The sequence below is a fragment of the Vanellus vanellus genome (genome assembly GCF_965231255.1).
Source record: "Vanellus vanellus genome assembly, chromosome: 1".
NCBI lineage: Eukaryota > Metazoa > Chordata > Aves > Charadriiformes > Charadriidae > Vanellus > Vanellus vanellus.
Window position 1 is genome coordinate 61,740,467 of NC_138905.1, and position 24,616 is coordinate 61,765,082.

The following is a 24,616-nucleotide window of genomic DNA, read 5'->3' on the forward strand; positions in this document are numbered from 1 at the left end:
TTCACACGTTTCCAGAAATTTACATCTGTAGTTACAGGTGGCCTAATGTATCTCAGAGGAATAAAAAAAGAAGTGGGGCCAGTTTGAACTGACCTTTGCTACTTTTACAGCTGTCGTTTTACTCAGCCACTGCAGCTGAAAAGCAGATCCCACGCATGTGCAGGGGGAAGGATTAGTGCGCTCAAGTACACTTCTAAGAGTTATTCCCAATTTTCTTTCTATATGGTCTTCTGGAAATAATTCTCTTTTGGTGATGTATGTAATGATCTAGATACTGCTAAAATGGCTGCTTCTGCTGTTTATGGTTTTTTTCAATGTCTTTGTATTTCTTTCTTTTGGGAAACAGAGACTCTTTCTAAAGTAAGAACATACCACAAAGCCCTAGGAAATGTGTGGTTTCCAAGATGCATGTATTTGAACTATGAAATAGTAACAAGGAATAAAAGTATGGAGTAGCTTCAGGTCAGGAGAGGTGTATAAAGTTGTGAATGGCAGGGAAGAGGCATTCAGAAAATGATTAGGCAACAGGTTAAAAAAAAGTTAAAGAAACTTTATACACAATACAGGACTGGGATGTGGAACTTACTGCCATGATATATTAAGAGGACCAGAGTGATTTTAGAGACCTATTTGGATAAGTTAATCAGAGAATAATCCATTAAGCAGTATTGAACAGGACAATGCAGGCAGAAACTTGAGTGATGAAATCCCTGAGGCAAACAGCGGCAGAAGCTGGCAGAGCACACTGAAAGAAGCATCACTAAACTTGTAATTTTCTTTTCTTCTTTCTACAAGCCTGAACTGTTAACCCTAGTCAGACACAGGATACTGGACTAGATGAGACCTTTGGCATCACCAAGCACAGATGCTCTTACGTTCTTTCTGTCATTTCCCTGCTTTCTCAATGCCAGAATAACAAACACAATGGGAATGTTATAAAGAAACCCACAGTTTATGGGCTAGTAATGAAGCAGGTGAGATTCACTTCTGAACTGTATTCTGAATTAACTATTTTCCCCTATGATTTATTAGCCTAACTACTCAAATGTACTGAAACAAAGTGTACGTTTCTGGCTCCTTTCTTCAGGGGAAGAGTTGTTTTCAGATAACAAAACTGGAAGGGGGAAATTATTTACGTACAAGCTTTCCACTTGTCTGTAACAGAGCTGTACACCTGTCCTCAGCCTTTGGTTTGAGAAGATGCTCCCTGACATACCCAGAAGAGGCGGGGGAAAGGACTGTAGTATTTCTACCTAGGCTAGGGCCAAATCAAACATCTTGTTTGGCCACCATCATATATATATATAATTTCTTAAAAGTTCTTAGGGCCACTAAGATGATTAAGGGATTGGAGGATCTCCCTTATGTGGAAAAGCTGAGAGAGCTGGGACTCTTTAGCCTGGAGAAGGCTGAGGGGAGACCTTATTATGGCATACAAGTATCTCAAGGGTGGGTTGAAGGAGGATGGAGCCAGGCTCTTTTCAGTGGTTCCCAGTGACAGGAAGAGGGGTGATGGGCACAAGTTAGAACACAGGAAGTTCCGTTCAAGTACACGGAAAAACTTCTTTACGGTGAGGGTGACAGAGCACTGGCACAGGCTGCCCAGGGAGGTTGTGGAGTCCCCTTCTCTGGAGGTTTTCAAGACCCGCCTGGATGCAGTCCTGAGTAATGTGCTCTGGGCAATCCTGCTTTAGCAGGGGAGTTGGACTAGATGATCTCTCGAGGTCCCTTCCAACTCTGAAAATTCCGTGACTCTGTGATTCCGTGCCCTGAGTACTTGAAAAATAACGGCAAAGCTATCAAACACGGGGATTTAAATAGTAAAAGGTTATCAGGTCTTTTTGCCTCAACAGCTCCCTAAAAAGAACGATTATCTGTGAATCCTTGTTAAATAGCTGGGGGAAAGCACTAGAGGGCTCCCCAGGACCGTCTCAGCGACCCGGCTCCAGTTCCTCGAACAGAACACGGGGAACGCTCTGGAATAGGAAGACCCAGTGTATTTATCATGGAGGTCCGTGTTGCTTGTCATTTCTCAGTAATCATCTCAGTAATGACTTCGTTTAAAGCTTCCCTTTTTTTCTCACAGAACGTGGCTTAAATACATGCATTTATCTCTCATGCATGTTGGATCCAGGTTGAGAAGACAAATTGTGTGATTCACATTATTATTTTCAGGTTCCTAGCAGTTGCTTTGAAGTAGTATGTTTCCAATTTACCTCTAATTCCTACTAGAGGTTGCATTGTTTTCAGTGGCACTGCACTGAACAGTAAGTCACAGTAGATACCCGGCACAAGGAGTAAAACATTAAGCATCTGAGTTCTCTGAACTAGAAGATTAATTTGTATTACTGTTTACTGAAGACTTGAGGGCTTGAAGTAAATGAAGATCAGTAAGGACCCAGTTGAGAACCTCGTCTCTTTCCTATTTTAATTTAAGGTCACAGTCAGAAGCTCATTGAAGAGTTGAGTGCTTTTAGGAGTTGATCTTCCACTGTGAGATGGTACAAATTCTACAGCAGAGCCAGGTTGAGCAATATTCCTTTTACCATGTAAGCTACATGATATAAATCTGTCAAAAATGGAGTGAAGTGAGCCCTAAAAGAGGAGTAATTTATTCCTTCTTCCCATTCTCCAGCTATTGTAGAATACTTTTTCTTCTTCTGTGCTCTTTTCCCAAGAGTTAGACTGGAGCTGAGTAGTTTCATGGGTCTTGTAGGTAACTGGTGTCTATCATTGCTCACTTGTGACAGATTCTGTAATATAATTCTAAACTATTAGTTGTTTCTCTAGTTCTGTTTTTAATTAAATTTAATAGACAGGCAGTAGAATTTGAAGTTCTGGTAGGCAGCTGCCTTGCCTTAATTTTTACATAATCTTTGCCTTAAAAAATCTGAGCAGGGTGATCTTCAGTTGTCTAGTCTAAAACTTGTAAACAGATTAATAGCTATACCTGATTTCCTTCTTGTTTAGCAGCATGGGGATGATTGGTGACCTATTTATTTATTTATTTATTTATCATTCCCTCTAGCACTTTAGAACAGAGAATCCCAATAAAATGCTTATATCTTATCATAGCAGAAGGTTTTTTTAAAAAAGAATCTAAGCTGTGGCTGTGTCCTGTTCTTGGAGATCCCCCACTCCTGAGAGCCACTCCTGGATTTTGTTCTTTTCCGGCAGACTTGTGACAGTATTGCAAAAAATGGGGTAGCTTTTATAATCTGTTAATAGGACTTGGGTATAAAACCTATTTTGTAAGTTTTCTCTGTACTTTTCTCCATGGTGAAATGAAGACGTTTATATATACTAAAATGTTGAACAATAAGGCCAAAAAAATTAACTCCTTTCACTTGCTGTTAACTTAAAGGGATAAAGCTAAGCCATAACTGAGTAGTCTTGAAAGTCCTATCTTAGTGTGTAAAAAAAAAAAAAAACAAAAAAAAAAAAACCAACCCCCAAAAAACCAACAAAACACCCCTCCACAAACCAAAAACCACCATCACCAAAAAAAAACCCAAACAAAACACCAACCAAAAATTCCCAAAACAAAACAAAAACCTGATTGCATCGTTTCATGTCATTGTCTTTTATGTCACTATGCACCTTAGTTTTATTGCTATAAAGCTCATATTCGCTCTCTTGAAAGTTCATCTAAATTTTGCTTTGTTTCCTGTAAAAATGACAGTTTGTGTCATTTTATGGGTGCATATTTTCTTATTTCCTGTAGCTGCTGTTAACTAGCTTAAAATATGTTGAATTCAGCTAGTGAAAGGTTTGATAATCAGACATAGGTTAGTCATGTAAAGCTGCCCTTGCTTCTGGCTACTTGCTGACTTCTGAAATGGTCCTGTTGCACTGCAGATATGAATTATATTTATTTTGGTTATAATTCATGAATCATTATATACTAGTGAGACTGTCTTTTTTTTCTTTTTTTTAAACTTCTTACAAATAATTTCTGTAGCAGGATGATGTGTGTATATATATTTTATATTTTACATAGATATTATTTATTTAGAAGTTTCCTATTAAATAATTTTTGGTTCATATTCATTGTTCATTTGCTGGACTGATTTCAGTTTTATCTATGTGCGCTTTCTTCACCCACTCCCTCCTCCCTGCTCAGAAGAAAGGAATTATATGATACACTTCACTTATTTTTACTGTTCTTTATAATTCTTGGACTACATTCTTGGACTAGCTCTGCAAGCTTGGAGAGAGGCGCGGATAGTTAAATATTCTCCCTTTTTTCATTAACATGTTCTAACAAGTTCTTTAGTTGTTAGTGGGATTAAAAAAGAAATTATTGTAAAAGGCATACTTTTTTTGAACTATACTTTCTTTTCCTGTGTTGGTAGAAGTCCGGTAATAAAGAGTACAGTGGGCTAATTGTTCATGTACAAGTGAAAGAATTTCAAAAATCAGTGATTAATTAGGGAAATGCTCCCCATTACATTTGTATTTTGCTGTTCAATGTTTGCTTGCAACAGAGGATCTTTGCTGACCAGCAGATTTTACCTTTTAATAAAATTGGCAACCTCTCCAAAAATGTGGCAAAGACTCGGAACTTATTTTGTGCCCATTTATATTTTACTAAATGTACTACATTAGAGTCGTTCTCTCATTCTGACCCTTAAATCAGTTATTGGGTTTCTGGTACATACTAATGCTCACCTTGGTTCCATATGAGAGGAACAGACAGAGAGGAAGAAAGAAAAAGTAGCAGGGATGTAGTATGATTTATGTCTTGGGGGGAAAAAAAAAAAAGAGAGGGGGAAAAGGAGAGAAGTTTCAAAATTTTAAATAAATAGATGTAAATGAATGGTAGCTTTCCATGTGACCAATTTTAGTGCACACAGGGATCTTTCTTCATTGCAAGTAGAGAGAAGAATGTGTTTACCTAGGCAGTAGGTAGTTGAAGAACTTTACATCAGTATATTTTTGTCCTTTTTAGTAAGTTGGATAAAACAAAACTATAATTATCAAATAAAGGAATCATGTATTGTGTGTAGTCTTTTGAGTAAGATCTCTTTACATTAGGCTCACCGTGTAGTTCACAGAAAGAGGAGAAAGGAGGAAAAAAAGGCACCACAAAGGAAGAAGGAGATAATATACTGTAGAATAGTTAGATAAGGAAAGGAAAAAATTATTTCTCTTTTGGGCTTTGAGTCTCATTCTCATTCTAATAGCTTTCTACTTTTAGCTTACCCAGTGAAAGGTACCTTACTATCTTTTCTGCTGGCTCTGCTGCAGAGGTTACCAGTCAATGCAGAAGGATAGTAACTCCTAAAAACTCTACAGCAATTCTTCCAGGAGTAATTTTAACTCCACCAAGATAACATTAAAGTAGTAATTGCTTGAACTTGCAGCCTTTGTAATAAACCATTATACATGGGTGAGAATACTTTCTATATACTAAATATTATTCTTCTTTGTAAAGTGTTTGTATGCTTTACATTAAGTACTTCAACCTGTTAATTTAAAGCATATTTTGCTTTAAGACTTGTCCAAATTCTGAAAGTTTAGGCAAAATGTATTTAACATTAAATACATGACCACATTTCTCATAAAACTAAGTATATGTGAAAGTGAAATATTTGCATAGTTTATATATATATATATATATATATATTTGCCATTAGGATGATTTTTCCATTATTTACCTCACTGTTGAATTAGGAAGTCTTGGATCACTGTAATAGCTTCTGTGTGGATGGGATTATAAAACCAAGTAATCCAGAAACATAGTATTCTTTCTGTGGAGGCAGCTGTTCGCCTTATAAGATCAGCTTTATGATGGTACTCACTGCTGTTTGCAGTTGTGTTCCTATGAAATATGATGCAATTCTGATGAATAGGTGCAAGCAGCAGAATAGTTGCTGTGAATTTTCAGACTCAGGTTATAAAACAACTGAACTACTGATATAAATGTCTCAATATTACACATTGTGCTTGCATCATTTTAGCTATGCTATTTCTGGGAAGATTATCATATTATCTGTGCTTTGGAAAGAAGGGGGTGTACATATGCTATGAATTTGTGTATAAACAAAATGCGTTTTCAGTACATTAAGTTACTTTTTTTTTAGTAGATATGTTACAAAATAATGTTTTATATTCCACATCCTTATTGCATTTTTATCATAAAGCATCATAAAAAAACCCTCTTCAAAATTCCAACTTTGCACAGATAGTTCTGTCCTTGAGAAGATGGGAGACAGCAATCACAGATGGCAGATGTTAACCATCTTGTTTAGTGCAATAGTTGAAACTTTAGGTGCAGTAGTGATAAAGACTATTAAAATTCCTCAATTGCATGATGTATGTTAGAATTTATTTTAGTGTTCCAAATTAGGAAAAACTTATGTCTTGAAAGTAAAACAGGTTTGTGTTTTTTTTTTTTTTTCTATATTATTATTTTAGAGACATATTACTATGTATCTCCTTTGGTTGGTGCCTTTTTTTTGGCTCTGACTCCGATGGGGATTGTCATAGCTGCCAAACACCCAGCTACCAGAACTGTTCTCCATTCAGGATGGGAGCCTGTTATAACTGCCATGGTTATAAGCAGGTAAGTCTATTTGTCTTACTTCATCTTGAGAGTCACCCTGTGTCTCTATATATCTTATTGAACACCTGATTGTACTTAAAAGAAACATTTAAGGAGCCTCTAGAATGTAGAGTGTGAATAAACTGTAATCTTCCCAAAACAAGGAGGTTACAAAGTTAAGTCACAGGTGGGAAGGAGTTGAGGAGACAGCAGCAGCCTGTGGCAACAACTGAGCGGAAGTGTGCCCATCAAATGAAGAAAATGGGGAGCTATTTATCTCCTGCAGTTTCCAGTCAAGATTGCACGCAGATCTAAAAGATTACGTAGTCAAACGAATCTTAAAAATGAATCTTAAATGAATCTTAAAAGTGAAGTGATTGGCTGAAATTTTATGGTCTTTGTTATACAATAAGTCAATTTTGATATATAAATAACTATAGCAAAGTTAGTCTGTAGCTGAGAAAGAAGTAATGTCGGGGGGAAGATGAATTAAGAAGAAAATTGTGGCTTGAAGATGTTATAAGATAGATTGCTAAAAAAGTTTTGAAATACTAATTCATGTAACTACTTGCTTTATTTCAAATACTGTACTTTTTTTTTTTTCAGTATTGGTGGCCTTATTCTGGACACTACTGTATCTGATCCTAACTTAGTTGGAATTGTCGTTTATACCCCAGTAATTAATGGTAAGACTCTGGCAGGATTATGTGCTACTATAGATTAATTGATATACCTTGGTTTGAGAAAAGTCTATTACAGTAAATTTCTGTTATGTTAATTAGTATCTGGTATATTAATTTCAAGTGTTTATTTTGATGTCAACAGCTGTTTATTTGAACACTTAAGAAGTGCTTCCTGATCAATGATGAAAACATGATAGACAATGTGAGAAGTAGGCACCTAAAGCATGCATTAAGAAACTGAAAGTGTAAATAGTGAAGTAGTATATTAAAATGTTAAATGATCAAATATTATATTGAAATGGTTTTTCAAAGGATTTTCTTATGAATATCCAAGGACAAATTTTAAAAAAGTAATTTACTCTTTACATGTAATGTAATGTACATAGATATAAGGACTAACAGGAATGCTACGGGCAAGTAAATAGATTTCTCAGGAAAAAAGTCTGTTGTCTCCCATGCTTGGTATGCACTTTCCATGTGTGTAAGAATGTGTTTGTGAAAATTTGGTCCTTAAGCATTCTATCTTCTAACAATAACAACATGGCAAATTTTGTAAGAATAGTTAATATCTTAGACTGATGCAGTTTGAAAATGGTTGGGTTTTTTTTGTATCACAGGGTTGATACATATTTAGTTGCAATAATTATAATCAGCAGATCTGTTCCCACTGTAGAACAGCCTAGCTGTTCTTTTCCCCTTTTGTATTTCTCTGTTTGATTTCTTACATTATTTTGCACTTTTATGTATTGTTCATTTTTAAACCATTTCTCCAGTTACCAGGATGATTCTGACTTCTAATTTTTGGCTTACAGAGTGGTTTTTACTTAACTTGGCCTTTGTAAATTCCATTTGGGTATGTTCTATTCTGATCTCTAAGCTATCAATTAAATGAATTATGACCACTTGTTTTCCACCTTGATAACAAAATATTAATACGGACACCGAGTTTTAGTTTTGAACCACATTGCCCTGATACAACTAATTTTCCAGAGGCTGCTAATTTAAACGCAGCATAGGATAGCACCAAAACATTTTGATAAGCTTTACTACGGTTGAGAGTTAGTATATCTATTGCTGCGACCATTAGGCAAGCTGTTCAGTTAGAGGAGGAAACTGTATTGTTTTGACAGAAGCATGTTCTTGGCAAATTCATGTTATCTCTTGTTTTACATCTTTCATATTTTCTATATGCTTATAAATCGTCTTTTTAATACTTTGTTCTAATACTTATGTAGGAATATAAATTTCACTGATATACAGGTTCCCCAGATCATCCTTTTTGGCCTTTTTTAAAGATACGTTTTCCGTTTTCCCCATTACAGCCCTGATATACAGATTCCCCAGATCATCCTTTTTGGCCTTTTTAAAAGATATTATTTTCTGTTTTCCCCATTACAGCCTTCTGGTATTCTATAACCTCCAAGGTAATCAGTTTGAAAAAACAATCACTAATTCCTGGATTGTTGATCTAGCTCTCTAAGGATGCACTAAATTTAACTTACCCTCAGGCCCTAATACATACCACTTTGTGATCAGATACCACCATTTTTATGAAGGCAGCAGACAAAAGAAACTGAGTGTTTCAATCTTCCATAGAGCATGTTGCTTATTCTTCTTTCCCGTTAAGGTCCTGTATTTCCTTTCTTCTTATTTTTAATATGAAGCATTTCTATGTTGCCCCTTGTGTTCCTTGATAACTTTAAATTACTTTCTACACTTCAGCCTTTATGTTTTCTTGCCTGTACCTTAATTGTATATTCATTCAAAATTGCAAGTACTTGCACCTACCTTTTGTGTGTTTCCATTTTGATTTCCAGATACCTCAAAACCAGGGCAGACATGTTGATCTTAAACTTTTTTCTGCTTTACATCTGTAACATTTCTTATAATAGTCCTTTTTGGTAATCCTCTGGATTTGCTTCCTTAGAGAAGAGGATTGTTTTTTCTTTTTAGGCAGGTGTACCCAAATCCACTTTTATGAGTGGTCCTGCTTTCCTAGATGATATGCCTTGATTATAAAAGCCAACAACCCTCTGGTGATTGTTTCTTACTGTTTCCCCATAGGCTTGTATTTCCACTCCAGTGCGGTACCAGAATACTTCTGGATTTTCTCGGTAGACTCGCTTATTCTAGACTTCCTAAGTACAATGGATACAGGTTGTGTGGATACACACCTTTCTAAAGACCTCATGCTCCTTCCAGATGTTGCAATGATGATGATCTTTTACCCTCTAGCAGTTATGGACTGCTCTTGTAAGTGGAACTATGCATCCTATTCAAGGTCATTTTCTTTCACAGAAACTGGCTGTGAAACCTGGATTGCCTGTGTGTTTACATTTTACCTTTTTAACATTTTTAACATTTTTAGCTAATGATTGGACTTAACTAAATAATTTTAATTGCTAAGAATGACCACTTACTATAAACATGCCTCTAGAGAAAAGGGTAAATGTACCACTTTGTTTCTTTCATAAGTTTTTCAACGGAATTAAGGCAACTTGCATACATTCCTTTGAGCTCTTTAGAGAAAAAGAACTAGCCAAAAGCTATATGTAGACCTGGATTATGAGCTGACAAGTGAAAGAGATCCTTGAAGAATGAGGCAGATGGAAGAGAGGGAAAGCTGGGGCTGTTGGAGCAGGCAGGGAAAGAAAGAATCCTTCAAGAAGGCACGGACAGCCAGAGGCGTGCTTGTAGCTGTGGCAGTCCCACAGTGGTCCTCTGGTGATGATTCCTCTGGTGATTGTACCACCCACATTGAAAATATTGCTTTTTCATAAGAAGTTTTGCATTTCTAGACTGCTCTTGGCCTTTGCCATCTGCCCCCTGAAGAACTACACAATACCTGAGAATCTTATTTTCCACACCACACCACACTTCATTGTTCATCTGTATTTTTCATGCTTAGCTCCTTCTTTTTTTGTTATGCTTAAAGCAGTCTATTCCCAGCTCTCAAAGTTTAACCTTCTTCAGTGACTAGTAATGAACTGTCAGCGAGTTGTTTGTAGTCCTGTGTCTGTATTTTCAGGACCTTTGCTATTATCCCAAACTTAAACTGTACACTGTGAGAAACCTCATACCAAGCTCCATTTTGGAGCTCATGACAAGCTCACAACAAGCCTAATAGGCCAAGACTAGAGTCTTGCAACAGTACCATAAGGTAAAGCTCGCCTAAGCCCTGTGCGATAATGCTTTTGCGGTGCCACTGGGCAACAACAGAAGCACAAAGGAATTCTGGTTTTCCTTCATCCACAAAAGAGCAGAGGGGACCAATGTGTAAGTGTTGGATGTGCGTGTGCTAACCCCCTCAACCCTCAGAATTCTAAGGATAGAGGCATTTCTATTGGAAAATGTTGAGAAAATATGTTCGGTGTAGAGGATGCAGAGTGGCCATGTTTTATGGTACACCTCCTGGAAAAGGAAATTGTAGGTAGGTGATTTTTTGTGTTGCTGTTAGATTAGCCTCTCCTGGGTTTCATAATTCTACTAGCGCCTTCTGATATTGCTCATCAGTATAGTGTAGTAAACTGGAGTTTAGGAAATCTTTCAGTTAAAAAAGCACATCTGTTGACACTTTTTTACGGACACAAAAGGTGTGCTAGACCACTTAACAGATGGCTTTTTAAATATTACTGTTGCAGAAAGCTTTCTCTACCACTGCTTTTCTGGTCTTGGAATTCTTATTGTAAGCATAAGCAGTGAAAGAAGCTGAAGTTTTCCCCTCAAAACACTTCTTAGATGCCTTTTCCTTTCACTTACCTTAAAGTTTGTTACTCCTATGGCATAGAAAACCTGAAAGATGGTTTCTTCCAGGGAAACATGAAAGAAATATCGTAACCTATTGGGATTGTGTCCTGATTTGAGGACAGTGTAAATTTGTCCAGGATTTGAAGGTGACACTGTTTTTTTCAGTGGCAGTGGCCTTATCTCGAAATCCCAAACAGTATGCACTGCAAAGCTGTCAGGCGTTAGGCTTCCTGTGTGAACCATTAAGTAGCTTTCAACCTGGTCCTGTCTAGGTGACTTGCGTATTCTTAGATGTGAGACAAATTACTTTCATCACATATGTTACAGTGTGGAGCCATAAATCTTTTGGTTTAAGAAATATTGGTCTGGAATTTGAGCAACCTCAAAGGTTCCTACCCCTATTAACAATAACTGCAAATATTTGCCAAGAATATTAAAATAGTTCATAAGCAGGCAGGCATTTATAGTCAGCTTTATTGCTGGTGGCCAGGAGTATTTGACGACTGCTTTTCCAATTTCCCATGTTAATCCCATTTCTTGAGATGAATAATTATTTTTAATTCTGTGGTTGTTTGGGTTAAATCGTAACTCTGCTTTTTAAAAATAAATAAATAAATTTGTGGTTTCAGCCACTGTGGTGCTTAAAAACTACTTGAGATTTAGATGTCCGTGTTTGATGTGCTGAAGTTCTGAATAAAATAACAAAGCCCAAGTGTGGCTGTGCTTCAGCCTAGATACTCAAGTTGATCTTTATGTTTTTTAGTGGATGAGATGGTTAAAATTTGCAAATCCTCTAACCGCATCCCAGTGTGTTGAATTTGGCTCAGGAAGTGCAATTTGCAAGTAACTGAATTCCTTTTGTGCAGAAAAAAGATAATGCCTTAAACAATTATATGCTTCTGAATATGCAGCAGAAATGAACTAAGGTGCAGTTACCAGATAGAGCCACTTTCCTCTCCATTTTCATTGTATGCTTAGACAAAACATTGTGAGATAACTTCTAAGTATTTGCATTTCAGGAGTTACTGCATAAGAACAAATATTTTGGTAGACCTTACCCATTTTTTATGCATTTTGTAGAATGGGGGATCTGCAAATTAATTCTGAAAACATCTGAAAATCAGAAATGCTTTGCAGGTTTTATGTAGAAAAATTTGCCTTTGCAGGTGGTTTGAAGCGATACTCTTTAAGGGTAACATAAAACTGTTGTAGTGTTTCTTACTTATTGGCTGTACATATTGTAAGATTATTTGATATCTGGAGGGAATAAATGTAGATCAAGGAATATGAGAAACCCATATGAGAAAATCTAACACAAAACTTACTGAATGTCTATTGTCTGGGAGATGAAAGTTAAGCTTACATAGTATATTCCCCAAACCTTACCTTTTTTATCTATTAGTAGGACAAATTGCATGACAGACTTTCAGGTTTTTCAGAGAGCTTTTGCTGGAAATTGTTGGAGAATATAGAAAGAAAATACCCAGAAACCACTCCTCCTTGAAAAAGAAAATGCATTTTTTAATAACTTTTTATATCTTAATCTCTTATAACATAGTTGTACTCTCAGCTTTCATACAACAGAGAAGTGCTTTAATTAGAAGATAACCATTGTCTCAGACAGTTGAGCATTTGAAATTTGCCTCTGTAAATTACAAGGGAAAGCATTAGTGTACCTCTATGGTAGTAGAGCAATTTGGCTGGCTAGCAAATTAGTTTTTCTGTGTCCTGAATTGGAAAGAATGTGATAGTCTCAGAAGGCTCCTATACTGTACGAAAACTTTATCATTCAGTCTTTATTTTCACATGAAAAAAGAGGAGGGGTTTGATTCTGAATATTTAATTTCAATGCATTATTGGGTTATAGTTTTTCTACTTTTTAGTTGCTAGCCTTTACAGGTAAATCTGTATATTCTATGCTATTATAGACGTGTTCTTTCTTTTATATCTTACTTGTAAATTTTTTACAAGATTTCAGTAATTACTACTTTTCATGTCAAAATTATATCTAGAATATTTTCATTTTTTGACAATCAAGGAACAATTTTTACTTAGGTATAAGAAAGAAATTATTTATAAGGCAAACGAAACAGAAACTACTCCATTTTAAAATGTAAGAGTTTGCATATATAATATTGTCTCAAAGACTTCTCTTAAAAAACATCCCTAGAGGAAAAGCTAATAATTTCCAACTGTCTCCCCCCCAAAATTTTTAAGTGTTAAAAGTAATGCTATAAAATGCAAAGGAAGATAGAAGAAAAGCGGATGAAAAAACAACACAAAAAGTACCTAGTTAAGCTAGGCTACTATTCTAAGTATTTTACTTGCATAAAGCATGATTTTTTGAAGTTAGTGGTAGAGAGGTCAGGGCAAAAATTGATCTTGAATTTTCTGAAAGATAATCTGATTATTCAAAAATACAGAGGTTTTGGTCACTGTTGTAACTGAGATTCTTTTCCTTCCTTTTCATTTCATTTTTGTAATACAAATGACATCAAAGAGCAAGTTGTTGAACTCTAGAAAGACTAATTGGCACAACTGACTGTTTTGAACTACGGATCATATGCAGGAGTGCACAAAAGTGAGAATGTTCTTGCCTTCCTTCTCTTGATAGATTTATAAGAAAAATGAATTTGGGAATTGCATTGGTCTAATTCTTCCCTTATGTGGGTATTAATTGAGTTTTGTCCCATTGCACAAGCTATATTGCAGATGCTTGGGAAAGCAACATGGTATTCTGTTGCTGGCTAATCTCTCTCCATAGAACTGGATTGCTAAAAATCTTTGATCTCAATGAATTGATATGCATATGGTTTGCCATTCCTACATGATTATTTGTGTGTCACATCATACAACTGTTCTTTATAGTCTCGTGAACAGTTATAGCACTGGTCATTAAAGCTGAGTGTGTAGAGTTTATCTTGTGGTCTCAGTGCTTTCATAGGAGGCAGTTTTCTGCAGGAACCTTCTTCATTTATATATATTTAGGAAAAAGTAAAAAGGAAGCATGAGATGGTGACCTATGGGAGAGGAACTGACCTCATAAAAAAGGTAGTCGAATACTTCTTTGGAAAATCGTTCTTACCTATCATACAGTTCTTCACTGGTGCTAAACAAGTACCTTAAACCAGATTTTTTATTAATTAATAATAATTTAATTCTCTTTTTCTGGAATCCCTGATTAGAGATTCTGGATGTAACTCACAGAAATACTAAACATTTATTGGTACAAATGAATTAATTGAGAAGTCTGCTTTAAATACTAAAGCATTTTGGAAAAAAAAAAAAGACAAATATTTTACATTGGATATCCAAAACTGATAAATGCTCTTTGCAGAGAGTACAAAAATATGACTTCACAGGTATGTTTTAAAAATAAATGCATTAATGTTTGTAAAGCACTCAGATTTATAGTTACAAGCACCACTGAAAAGCAGAAAGGAAGCTAGAAAGTCTCTATTCAGTCCAAGCTTTGAACAGTGCATATTAAATAAGACTATCAGGTATTCATTGTATTCTAGGGATAACACAAATTATCAAAGTGATGTTTAGTTAGGCAATACTTTGTGGCACTGAATTAGAGGTCTGAGAGGAAGAATAGTAGTCGTATTATTCAACTGCATCATAATTTATTCCAATTCTACCTATGGAGCATTTACAGATAGGTTAGAGGCCTGCATCTACTATGAACGCTGGCTTTGGAACACCTTGATTCTGGGTGCCTGGTCTGCGGATAAACTAAAACCCTGAGTAAGGGGCTCCCAACAGTGTCTGAAAGACAGTGAGCTGCCTTGGAAAAGCACAGGAAGACAAATACCTTCTCTGCTCGAGATTCAAAATTTAGAGTCCCTTTCTAAGGTTATGTGGATACAGGTTTTCTTCAAAAGCAGTAAGTAAGTAGTGCTTACTCTGCTCATTTGAAACATAGCTGAAATAAAGTTGGAAGAGGTGGATTTATTTACTTTTTATAAAAACACAGAATCATTTAGGTTGGAAGAGACCTTTTGAGATGTAGTACAACCCCTGCTTGAGCAGGGTCCACTAGAGCAGGTTGTCCAGTACTGTGTCCACTATGGTTTTGAATATCTCCACAGATGGAGACTCCACAAACTTTCTGGGCAACCTGTTCCAGTGCTTCACCACCCTCACTGCAAAAAAACGCAGGGTTTTTTCTATTCAGATGGAATACCTTGTGTTTGATTTCTTTTTTCTCATTGCCTCTGGTTCTGTCAGTGGTTACTACTGAGAAGAGCCTGGGTCCCTTGTCTTCATCCGTCCCCTCAGGTATTTATATACATTGATAAGATCTCCCTGAGCCTTCTCTTCTCTAGGCTGAACAGTCACAGCACTCAGCTTCTCCTCATATAAAAGATGCTACAGTCCCTGTGGTCCTGTGTTGGACTCACTCCAGTAAGTCCATTTCTTGTACCAGGAAGCTCAGAAATGGACATGGTACTCCTGATGTGGCCTCACCAGTGCAGAGTACAGAGGGAGCATCACTGCTCTTGGCCTGCTGCTGATGCTTTTCCCAATGTAGCCCAGGATGCTGTCAGCTTTCTTTGGCATGAAGATGGATTGCAGGGTCATGGTGAACTTGTCCTCCAGGACCCCTGGGTCCTTCTCTGCAGAGCTGCTTTCCAAATAGTTGCCTCCCAGCCTGTACTGGTGCATGGGGTTATTTCTACCCAGATGCAGGACTTCAAGTTTCATCTTGTTGACCTCCATGAGATTCCTCTTGAGTCAGTTCTCCAGCCTATCCAGTACCCTCTGAATCACAGTACAACCCTCTGGTTTGTCAGCCATTCCTCCCAGTTTCCCCTGGAAAATGTTACCCTGTTTGTCAAAATCTGCAGTGTGAGATCTGAGGAAAAAAGCAGCCCAATGGGTTACCCAGAACATTGGATTGTCTTAGGCTAGTCTGCATCAGCAACACCCATCCAGCTTCCCTTAAGTTCTGTTTTTACCTGTAATGAGGGTTATGAGACACATATTTGCTCTGAAATATTCTTTAAGATGCATAGTTATAAAGTATTTCTAATGTGGTTTTCAGAATAACATGGTTACTTCTATTATTAGAAAAAAGTACTTTTTCTGGATAATAATTAAAAGAATCACGCCCATAGGCCTATTCGCAAGTACATGATGTGGTTTTGGCTCTACATTGAATATGGTTTTCTGTGCTTGTTATACAGAAAATAACTGTGATAACAATTTTCAGAAGTATTTATTCTTGCTTAGCCTTTAACTGGCTCGATAAAATGATGATCTCAATTTTCTTTTAATGTTGTGAGTCAACATGACATCTTTCACACTTTAGCAGACAATGTCTCTTCTGCTTATTGACAAAGTAGCACTCTCATATTGAAGTTAAACACATCTGCTGTTCTGAGAGGAATGCAGTAACAGTTACAGGATTTTACTTTTGAAAGAAATTCTTTTCCTCTGTGTTGTAGTTCTCATGAGAATGAAAAGAAACTAAGAAAGTTAGCCTTTATTATAAAGTATTTGCTATGACGACTGAAATACTGTTTTCCAGGAAAAAAAAATTCCTGACTTAAACGTTGATGGAAACAGGCCTCATAAATTTCTGCAGAGATTTTCATAGTATGAGCAGCTACTGAGCACACAACCATTTTGTGCATTCAGAGGATGCTGAGAAGCTGTCAATTTTGTGTATTGACATCTTGTCAACCTACGCAATGTTATCTGTTTTCTGCTTCTTGAAAGGACCTGATTAATCAAATACTGCCAAGATAACTTTGCATGCACAGTAACTGCTGTTACAAAACAAACTGAATATGTCTGTACATATTGAAGTGATTTATTCAATGCAAGCACAGCTTTATACAAGTCATTCTATGACCAGCAGAATAATGAAACCTGATTCCATGCTGATTTGTATCCTGAGTTTTTAGAGCACCAGGTAGCCCTTTTCAAGCCCCAGGGTTCCCTATGGCCTCGTGTCCCTGCAATACCCCCTGCTCACGACATTCTCTCTGTTGTCCCTCTGCTTTCCACAACATCATCGTTTCTGTTCTGTGTCACTGAACTACTGGATGAGCAAGAGGCATCATGCCTAGCTCCAAGCTAGGTGCTGACTGGCCAGCTGGCACACTTATACTGTTAACTATGCAGCTCATATTACTGCCTTTGTCTCACTGAGGGCACAGGTTTGAATCTTTCTCTTTATTTACCTGCCCACTGCTTCCTTTTTGTTAGCATGTTTAACCATACTTGGAGATGGTTAGTGTTAGTATCTCTAGGAATCCTTCTGTCAGACATGGTTGACATTGGCCCAAATGTTAAAAAATTGTTAGAAGGAAGAATTGGCAGCTGGGTGGACAGAGCGAAAAGACAGTGTGACTGCTGCTGCCCATCACCATACATTGCCAGCTGGTTGAGACTGAGCAGGATATATGGATTCTAGAAGCTTTTTACACTTCAGTACACCTGCCTGTCTCCTGTGAGTGTTAAAATATCCACATTCCACTAAGACTAGATTATTGAGACTAAGAACAAATGAAATTTAAAATAAAGTTTTTTAACATATGAATATTTCATTTCTATTTAGCTAAAATAGATTGCATATGTTCAACTTAGCTGTAGTTAAAATAGAAAAGAGTGTTACACCTCTTGAAATCACACTCCACACTGGCTGTTTTGGTTAGCGTGTCAGCTTCCTTTGCAGAGCAGATATTGCCTCCTTTTTACCAGTGTCCCATGGTGTCGTGGTTTGGCCTCAGCCAGCAACAGAGAACCACGCAGCCGCTCGCTCGACTCCCACAGCCGTGGGAAAAATCAGCAGAAAAGGGCAAAACTCGTGGGTTGAAATATTATAATTTAACAGAACAGACAAAGGGAAAAAGAAAGAAAAGAAAGAAAGAAAAACAATAACACCGGTAAAGGAATACAAGAACGCGATTACAGTACCGCCGCGAAGCGCACCGACCGGACCCGCACCTCCACAACCCGCCCCCGAGTGGCGACTGACTCCCCCGCCCCGGCTATCTCCTTTTATAGCGGGGCATGGGTCACGTGGTATGGAATACGTGCCTCCCCTGCCGGCTCCTTGGAAATTAACCCCATCCTTGCCGGAACCAGGACATTATCCACCCCTTATTCCATACCATCTATGTCATGCCCAGATCTTTCAGTTCTCATAGTCTATGAGCCATCCCTTAAAAATGTCCATTAAGCTCACGTAGTCCATGACGGTAGGCTCCAGCAGTGAGAACAGTCTCTCAGGGCACATAAGATGATGTGTAGTGCTGAACTGGTGGGTGCTGTATTTGCAGCTCGTGACTGGGGAATGCAATAATAATGATAACATACACCAGCAAGGTTATTTAATTTAACATCATAAAATTATTCACTGGCTATTCTCACCCAAAATCAAATCCCCATGAGGTACACATCGGACCTCCCCATCCTCTCGCATCACCCACCAAGTGCACCCGGGTCCTTGTGCAAAAGCAATCCCACGGATGGGTTTGCCTTTGCCTGAGGCAGGGCTAACCCAGACTGTCTTTCCTAACATATTCTTCATATGCACTACAGGGACTTTATCCCCTTCTACTGTACGTGGAAGTTTTGATTGGGCAGGGCCAGCTCGATTGGCAGATCCCCTAGTGTTAACTAACCAGGTGGCTTTTACCAAATGGGTATCCCAATGTTTGAAGGTCCCACCCCCCATGGCTCTCAGGGTAGTCTTTAGCAGTCCATTATATCGTTCTATCTTACCCGAGGCTGGTGCGTGATAAGGAATGTGATATACCCACTCAATGCCATGCTCTTTGGCCCAGGTGTCTATGAGGCTGTTTCGGAAGTGAGTCCCGTTGTCCGACTCAATTCTTTCTGGGGTGCCATGTCGCCATAGGATTTGCTTTTCAAGGCCCAGGATAGTGTTACGGGCGGTGGCATGGGGCACAGGGTATGTCTCCAGCCATCCAGTGGTTGCTTCCACCATTGTGAGCACGTGGCGCTTGCCTTGGCGAGTTTGTGGGAGTGTGATATAATCAATCTGCCAGGCCTCCCCATATTTATATTTTAGCCATCTTCCTCCGTACCAAAGAGGCTTTAACCGCTTGGCTTGCTTAATGGCAGCACACGTTTCACATTCGTGGATAACCTGTGCAATAGTGTCCATGGTCAAGTCCACCCCTCGGTCACGAGCCCATCTGTATGTCGCATCTCTTCCTTGATGGCCTGAGGCATCGTGGGCCCACCGAGCTATGAATAGTTCACCCTTACGTTGCCAGTCCAGATCCACCTTAGCCACTTCAATTTTAGCAGCCTGATCTACCTGCTGGTTGTTTTGATGTTCCTCAGTGGCCCAATTCTTGGGGATGTGGGCATCTACATGACGTACTTTCACAACCAGATTCTCAATCCGGGCAGCTATATCTTGCCACAGTTCAGCAGCCCAGATGGGCTTACCTCTGCGCTGCCAGTTGTTCTGCTTCCACTGCTGTAACCACCCCCACAGAGCATTTGCCACCATCCATGAATCAGTATAGAGGTAAAGTACCGGCCATTTCTCTCGCTCAGCAATGTCCAAAGCCAGCTGGATGGCTTTTACCTCTGCAAACTGACTCGACTCACCTTGTCCTTCGGTGGCTTCTGCAACTCGTCGTGTCGGACTCCACACAGCAGCCTTCCACTTTCGGTGCTTTCCCACAATTCGGCAGGACCCATCAGTGAACAGGGCATGTTTCTTCTCATTTTCTGGCAGTTCATTATACGGTGGGGCCTCTTCTGCACGCGTCACCTCTTCCTCTAGTGATATTCCGAAATCTTTGCCTTCTGGCCAGTCCATGATCACTTCCAGTATGCCTGGACGACTGGGGTTTCCCATTCGAGTTTGCTGGGTGATCAGTGCAATCCACTTACTCCACGTAGCATCAGTTGCATGATGTGTGGCAGGGACCCTTTCTTTGAACATCCAGCCCAGCACTGGCAGTTGAGGTGCTAAGAGGAGCTGTGCTTCAGTGCCAACCACCTCCGAAGCAGCTCGAACCCCCTCGTATGCTGCCAATATCTCCTTTTCTGTTGGGGTATAGCGGGCTTCGGATCCTCTGTATCCCCGACTCCAGAACCCCAGGGGTCGACCTCGAGTCTCCCCTGGTGCTTTTTGCCAGAGGCTCCAGGTAGGGCCATTCTCCCCGGCTGCAGTGTAGAGCACATTTTTAACGTCTTGTCCTGCCCTGACTGGCCCCAGCGCTACTGCATGAACTATTTCCTGCTTAATTTGTTCGAAAGCTTGTCGTTGCTCAGGACCCCACTTAAAATCATTCTTTTTCCGCGTCACTTGATATAGAGGGCTCACAATCAGACTGTAATTTGGAATATGCATCCTCCAAAAACCCACAACACCTAAGAAAGCTTGTGTTTCCTTTTTACTAGTCGGTGGGGACATAGCTGCTATTTTGTTGATCACATCCATTGGGATCTGACGGCGTCCATCTTGCCACTTTATTCCTAAAAATTGTATCTCCTGTGCAGGTCCCTTAACCTTACTTCGTTTTATGGCAAAGCCAGCTTTCAGAAGGATTTGAACTATTTTATTCCCTTTCTCAAAAACTTCTGCTGTGTCGCCCCATACAATGATGTCATCAATGTACTGCAAATGTTCTGGAGCTTCACCCTGTTCCAGTGTGGTCTGGATCAGTCCATGACAAATGGTGGGGCTGTGTTTCCACCCCTGGGGCAGTCGATTCCAGGTGTACTGGATGCCCTTCCAAGTGAAAGCAAACTGTGGCCTGCACTCTGCCGCCAAAGGGATTGAGAAGAATGCATTGGCGATATCAATCGTTGCATACCACTTGGCTGCCTTCGACTCCAGTTCGTATTGAAGCTCTAGCATGTCTGGCACAGCAGCGCTCAGCGGTGGTGTGACTTCATTCAGGCCACGATAATCCACTGTTAGCCTCCACTCTCCATTAGCTTTTCGCACTGGCCATATGGGACTATTAAAGGGTGAGCGAGTCTTGCTAATCACTCCTTGAGTCTCTAGTTGACGAATCAACTTATGGATGGGAATCACAGAGTCTCGGTTAGTACGATATTGCTGTCGATGCACCGTTGTGGTAGCAATCGGCACCTGTTGTTCTTTGACCCTCAACAACCCTACCACAGAGGGGTCCTCTGAGAGACCAGGCAAGGTGGATAACTGTTCAATTTCTTCCATCTCCAAGGCAGCTATGCCAAAAGCCCACCGGTATCCTTTTGGGTCCTTGAAGTATCCTCTCCTGAGATAGTCTATGCCAAGGATGCATGGAGCCTCTGGGCCAGTCACAATGGGATGCTTTTGCCACTCATTTCCAGTTAGGCTTACTTCAGCTTCCAGTACAGTAAACTCTTGTGATCCCCCTGTCACTCCAGAAATACAAATGGGTTCTGCTCCTCTGTAATTTGATGGTATTAAGGTGCATTGTGCACCAGTGTCCACCAGAGCCTTATACTCCTGTGGCTCAGATGTGCCAGGCCATCGAATCCACACAGTCCAATAAACCCGGTTGTCCCTTTCCCCCACCTGGCTGGGGGCAGGGCCCCTCTAATCCTGATCATAGTATACGTTACTCACTTGTTGCAAAAATGATTTGGAAGTCCCTTCAAGAGGATCGGAGGTTAGATCAGGCCTTCCATTCTGTCTGAGGAACTGTCTGCTGGAAACAGGAGCTGCACTTTTTCTGGAGGGATCCCCTTTTGTGTTTGTTCTTCCTTGCAGCTCACGTACCCGTGTCCGTAGTGTTGAGGTAGGCTGTCCATCCCACCTCCTCATGTCCTCTCCGTGGTCACGCAGGTAAAACCACAGGGTGCCTCGTTGTGTGTACCCCCTATACTCTTCCTCTTGAGTAGGGAAACGCCTGCTCCTAATAGCTGAGATGCTGGCCTGTACAGGTGGGGAGTAGGACATACTCTCTTCAAGTTGCTGGACCTTCTGGGACAGTTTCTCCACAGCTGAAACGAGGGGGGAAGATAGGCTTTTTTCATATTGACGGAGTCGTCCAGCCACCTCATCCACCGTTGGTCCCTCTTCACCTCTCCATTCCATCACTGCCAAGGAGTTGGCATATGATGATGGTGCGCTCCGTACAAACTTCCGCCATATGGGCCTTGTGCACTGGACTTCATCAGGATCTGTGGGTAACTGCGTGTTATCTGGGTCAAAGTAAATCATCTCTCGTACGGCTAATTCCCTTAGGTACTGGATACCTTTTTCCATGGTGGTCCACTTGCTTGGACGACATACAACATCTTCACTGAAAGGATACCTTTCCCTTACACCTGCCAGGAGTCGCCTCCAGAGGCTGAGGGCTTGTGTCTTTTTCCCAATTGCCTTGTCAATGCCTGCCTCCCTAGACAAGGATCCCAGCTGCTTAGCTTCCCTGCCCTCTAATTCCAAGCTACTGGCCCCGTTATCCCAGCATCGGAGCAGCCAGGTGACAATGTGCTCACCAGGAAGTCGACTGAAATCTTTTCGCATATCTCACAGCTCACTCAGGGATAGGGATCGGGTTATTACCTCTGGTTCTGTCTCTTCCTCCTGTTCCTTTGATGGCCCTGGTTCATCATCATCCTTTACTATGCGAACTGATTGCTTGGTGTATTTCTTCTTCTGTATAGGAGCAACTGATACTGGCACAGGTTGGTTGTCCAGTTCAGCTGCAGTGCCTGCCACTGGGGTTTGAGTGGCTGCATTGCCTGTCACCAGGGTTTGAGTAGCCACAGTGCCTGCCACTGGAGTTAGAGTAGCCTCATTGTCTGCCACCGGAGTTGGAGTAGGCATAGTGCCTGCCACTGGAGTTGGAGTAGCCTCATTGTCTGCTGGTCTGGCTTTCCCCTGAGGGTCCTGCATAGTACTGAACAGTGTTTGGTAGATACTGGCCAGGGCCCAACACAGTGCCATAAGTTGTGCCTCTCTGGAATAGCCACAGCATTTTCCTTTGAAATATTCTATTACTTTATCAGGGTCCTGTAGTTGTTCAAGGGTGAAGTCCCAAACCATTGGAGGTGAGAAGTTCTCTAGATACCTGCCGATGTTCTCCCACATCCCATGCCACCCCTGACTATCTGGCCTTGGGACAGATTTCTGAGTGGTAGTCTTAAACAGCTGTTTTACCCTAAAAAAGACTTGAAAAACATTCAGGAGACATAGCAATAGGAACACGCTGGTTTGAGCATCCCAAGGATATTCAAAATTCCTCAAGAGGTGTTATACCTGGCCCAAAGGAGAAAAAGGAGGCAAAAGAGCTGGGGAAAGTATCTCCCCCTGTTTCTCCCATAGATTGGGTGTGATTATTGATAACTTCTGAGAGATGGTAACCAAGGTATGGACAGGACAGCAATACTACATAGAAACCCCAACAAAGCCACTTGAATAGTGATGTTACCATATCGTAAGCTGATATTGCACAGGACAGCAAAATTATAGTCCTGATCCCTCTCCCTGAGATAACAAACAGCATCACAGGGAGTACATACAGCATATAAGAATTTACATAACACAGCCATGTAAACAAACGAAGCAACATTGTAACCGGCAACTATTTAACTAATAGGAGAAATACATATAAGAAACCCGTTTTAACAAGCTCTGGTCAGATCTGTCGTTATTACAACCCTTCGTGCCCCACGTTGGGCGCCAAAAAGGACTGTCGTGGTTTGGCCTCAGCCAGCAACAGAGAACCACGCAGCCGCTCGCTCGACTCCCACAGCCGTGGGAAAAATCAGCAGAAAAGGGCAAAACTCGTGGGTTGAAATATTATAATTTAACAGAACAGACAAAGGGAAAAAGAAAGAAAAGAAAGAAAGAAAAACAATAACACCGGTAAAGGAATACAAGAACGCGATTACAGTACCGCCGCGAAGCGCACCGACCGGACCCGCACCTCCACAACCCGCCCCCGAGTGGCGACTGACTCCCCTGCCCCGGCTATCTCCTTTTATAGCGGGGCATGGGTCACGTGGTATGGAATACGTGCCTCCCCTGCCGGCTCCTTGGAAATTAACCCCATCCTTGCCGGAACCAGGACACATGGCTGTCCAGTTTATTTTAGAATCGCTATTACTATTTTTCCTTCATTTTTCTTGGTATCTACATGCACAATAGGGCTTGGGGCATACTTTCTCTAAATAATGGTTATAAAAGTAAAAAGATTTTTGATTAATAGCTACCCATCAAAGGATTGACAACCAATCTCATACCTTCTTTCATGTCTCTGTTGTCCAGACAGTCTTTTTATTGCTATTTAAAATGGGCAAATTTCCATTGTCCTTAATTCATTTCTTTCACAGTTTCCTTTGTTATTTATAAGGGAAAGAGGTCCAGATCATCTATCGTATTTCTGATTGTCTGAATTTTTTGAAGCAGATAATTATCAGTCACAAGAGGAAATTGCATACATCCTAGGAAATACTTGAAATTTGTGGTTTTGTGCCAACATGGTTTGTGGTTGCATTGCTACAAACCTCAAAGTGTACCTTGAAAAACAGGTCTATTTATTTCTGTCTTTTATTCCTTCTCATACTGCTATAATAAATAGGGATAGTGAGAATAGTTTACAATTTTTTTCTTTTAATATTTTTGAATGTATCAGTCATATCAGTTGTCACCCTGCTTGTAATTACCCAGATTGCT

General features: G+C 40.0%; 1 protein-coding gene across 1 annotated transcript in view; it reads left to right on the forward strand.

The window, feature by feature from the left end:
- Window positions 1–24,616, forward strand: part of SLC41A2 (solute carrier family 41 member 2) — a gene marked incomplete at its 5' end in the record, with an annotated part of 57,781 nt that overhangs the window by 18,221 nt on the left and 14,944 nt on the right. Inside the window, 2 exons of the mRNA XM_082486999.1 lie at window positions 6,421–6,568; window positions 7,154–7,233. Coding sequence (XP_082343125.1) covers window positions 6,421–6,568; window positions 7,154–7,233 — 228 coding nt within the window. The remainder of the gene's footprint in view (window positions 1–6,420; window positions 6,569–7,153; window positions 7,234–24,616) is intronic.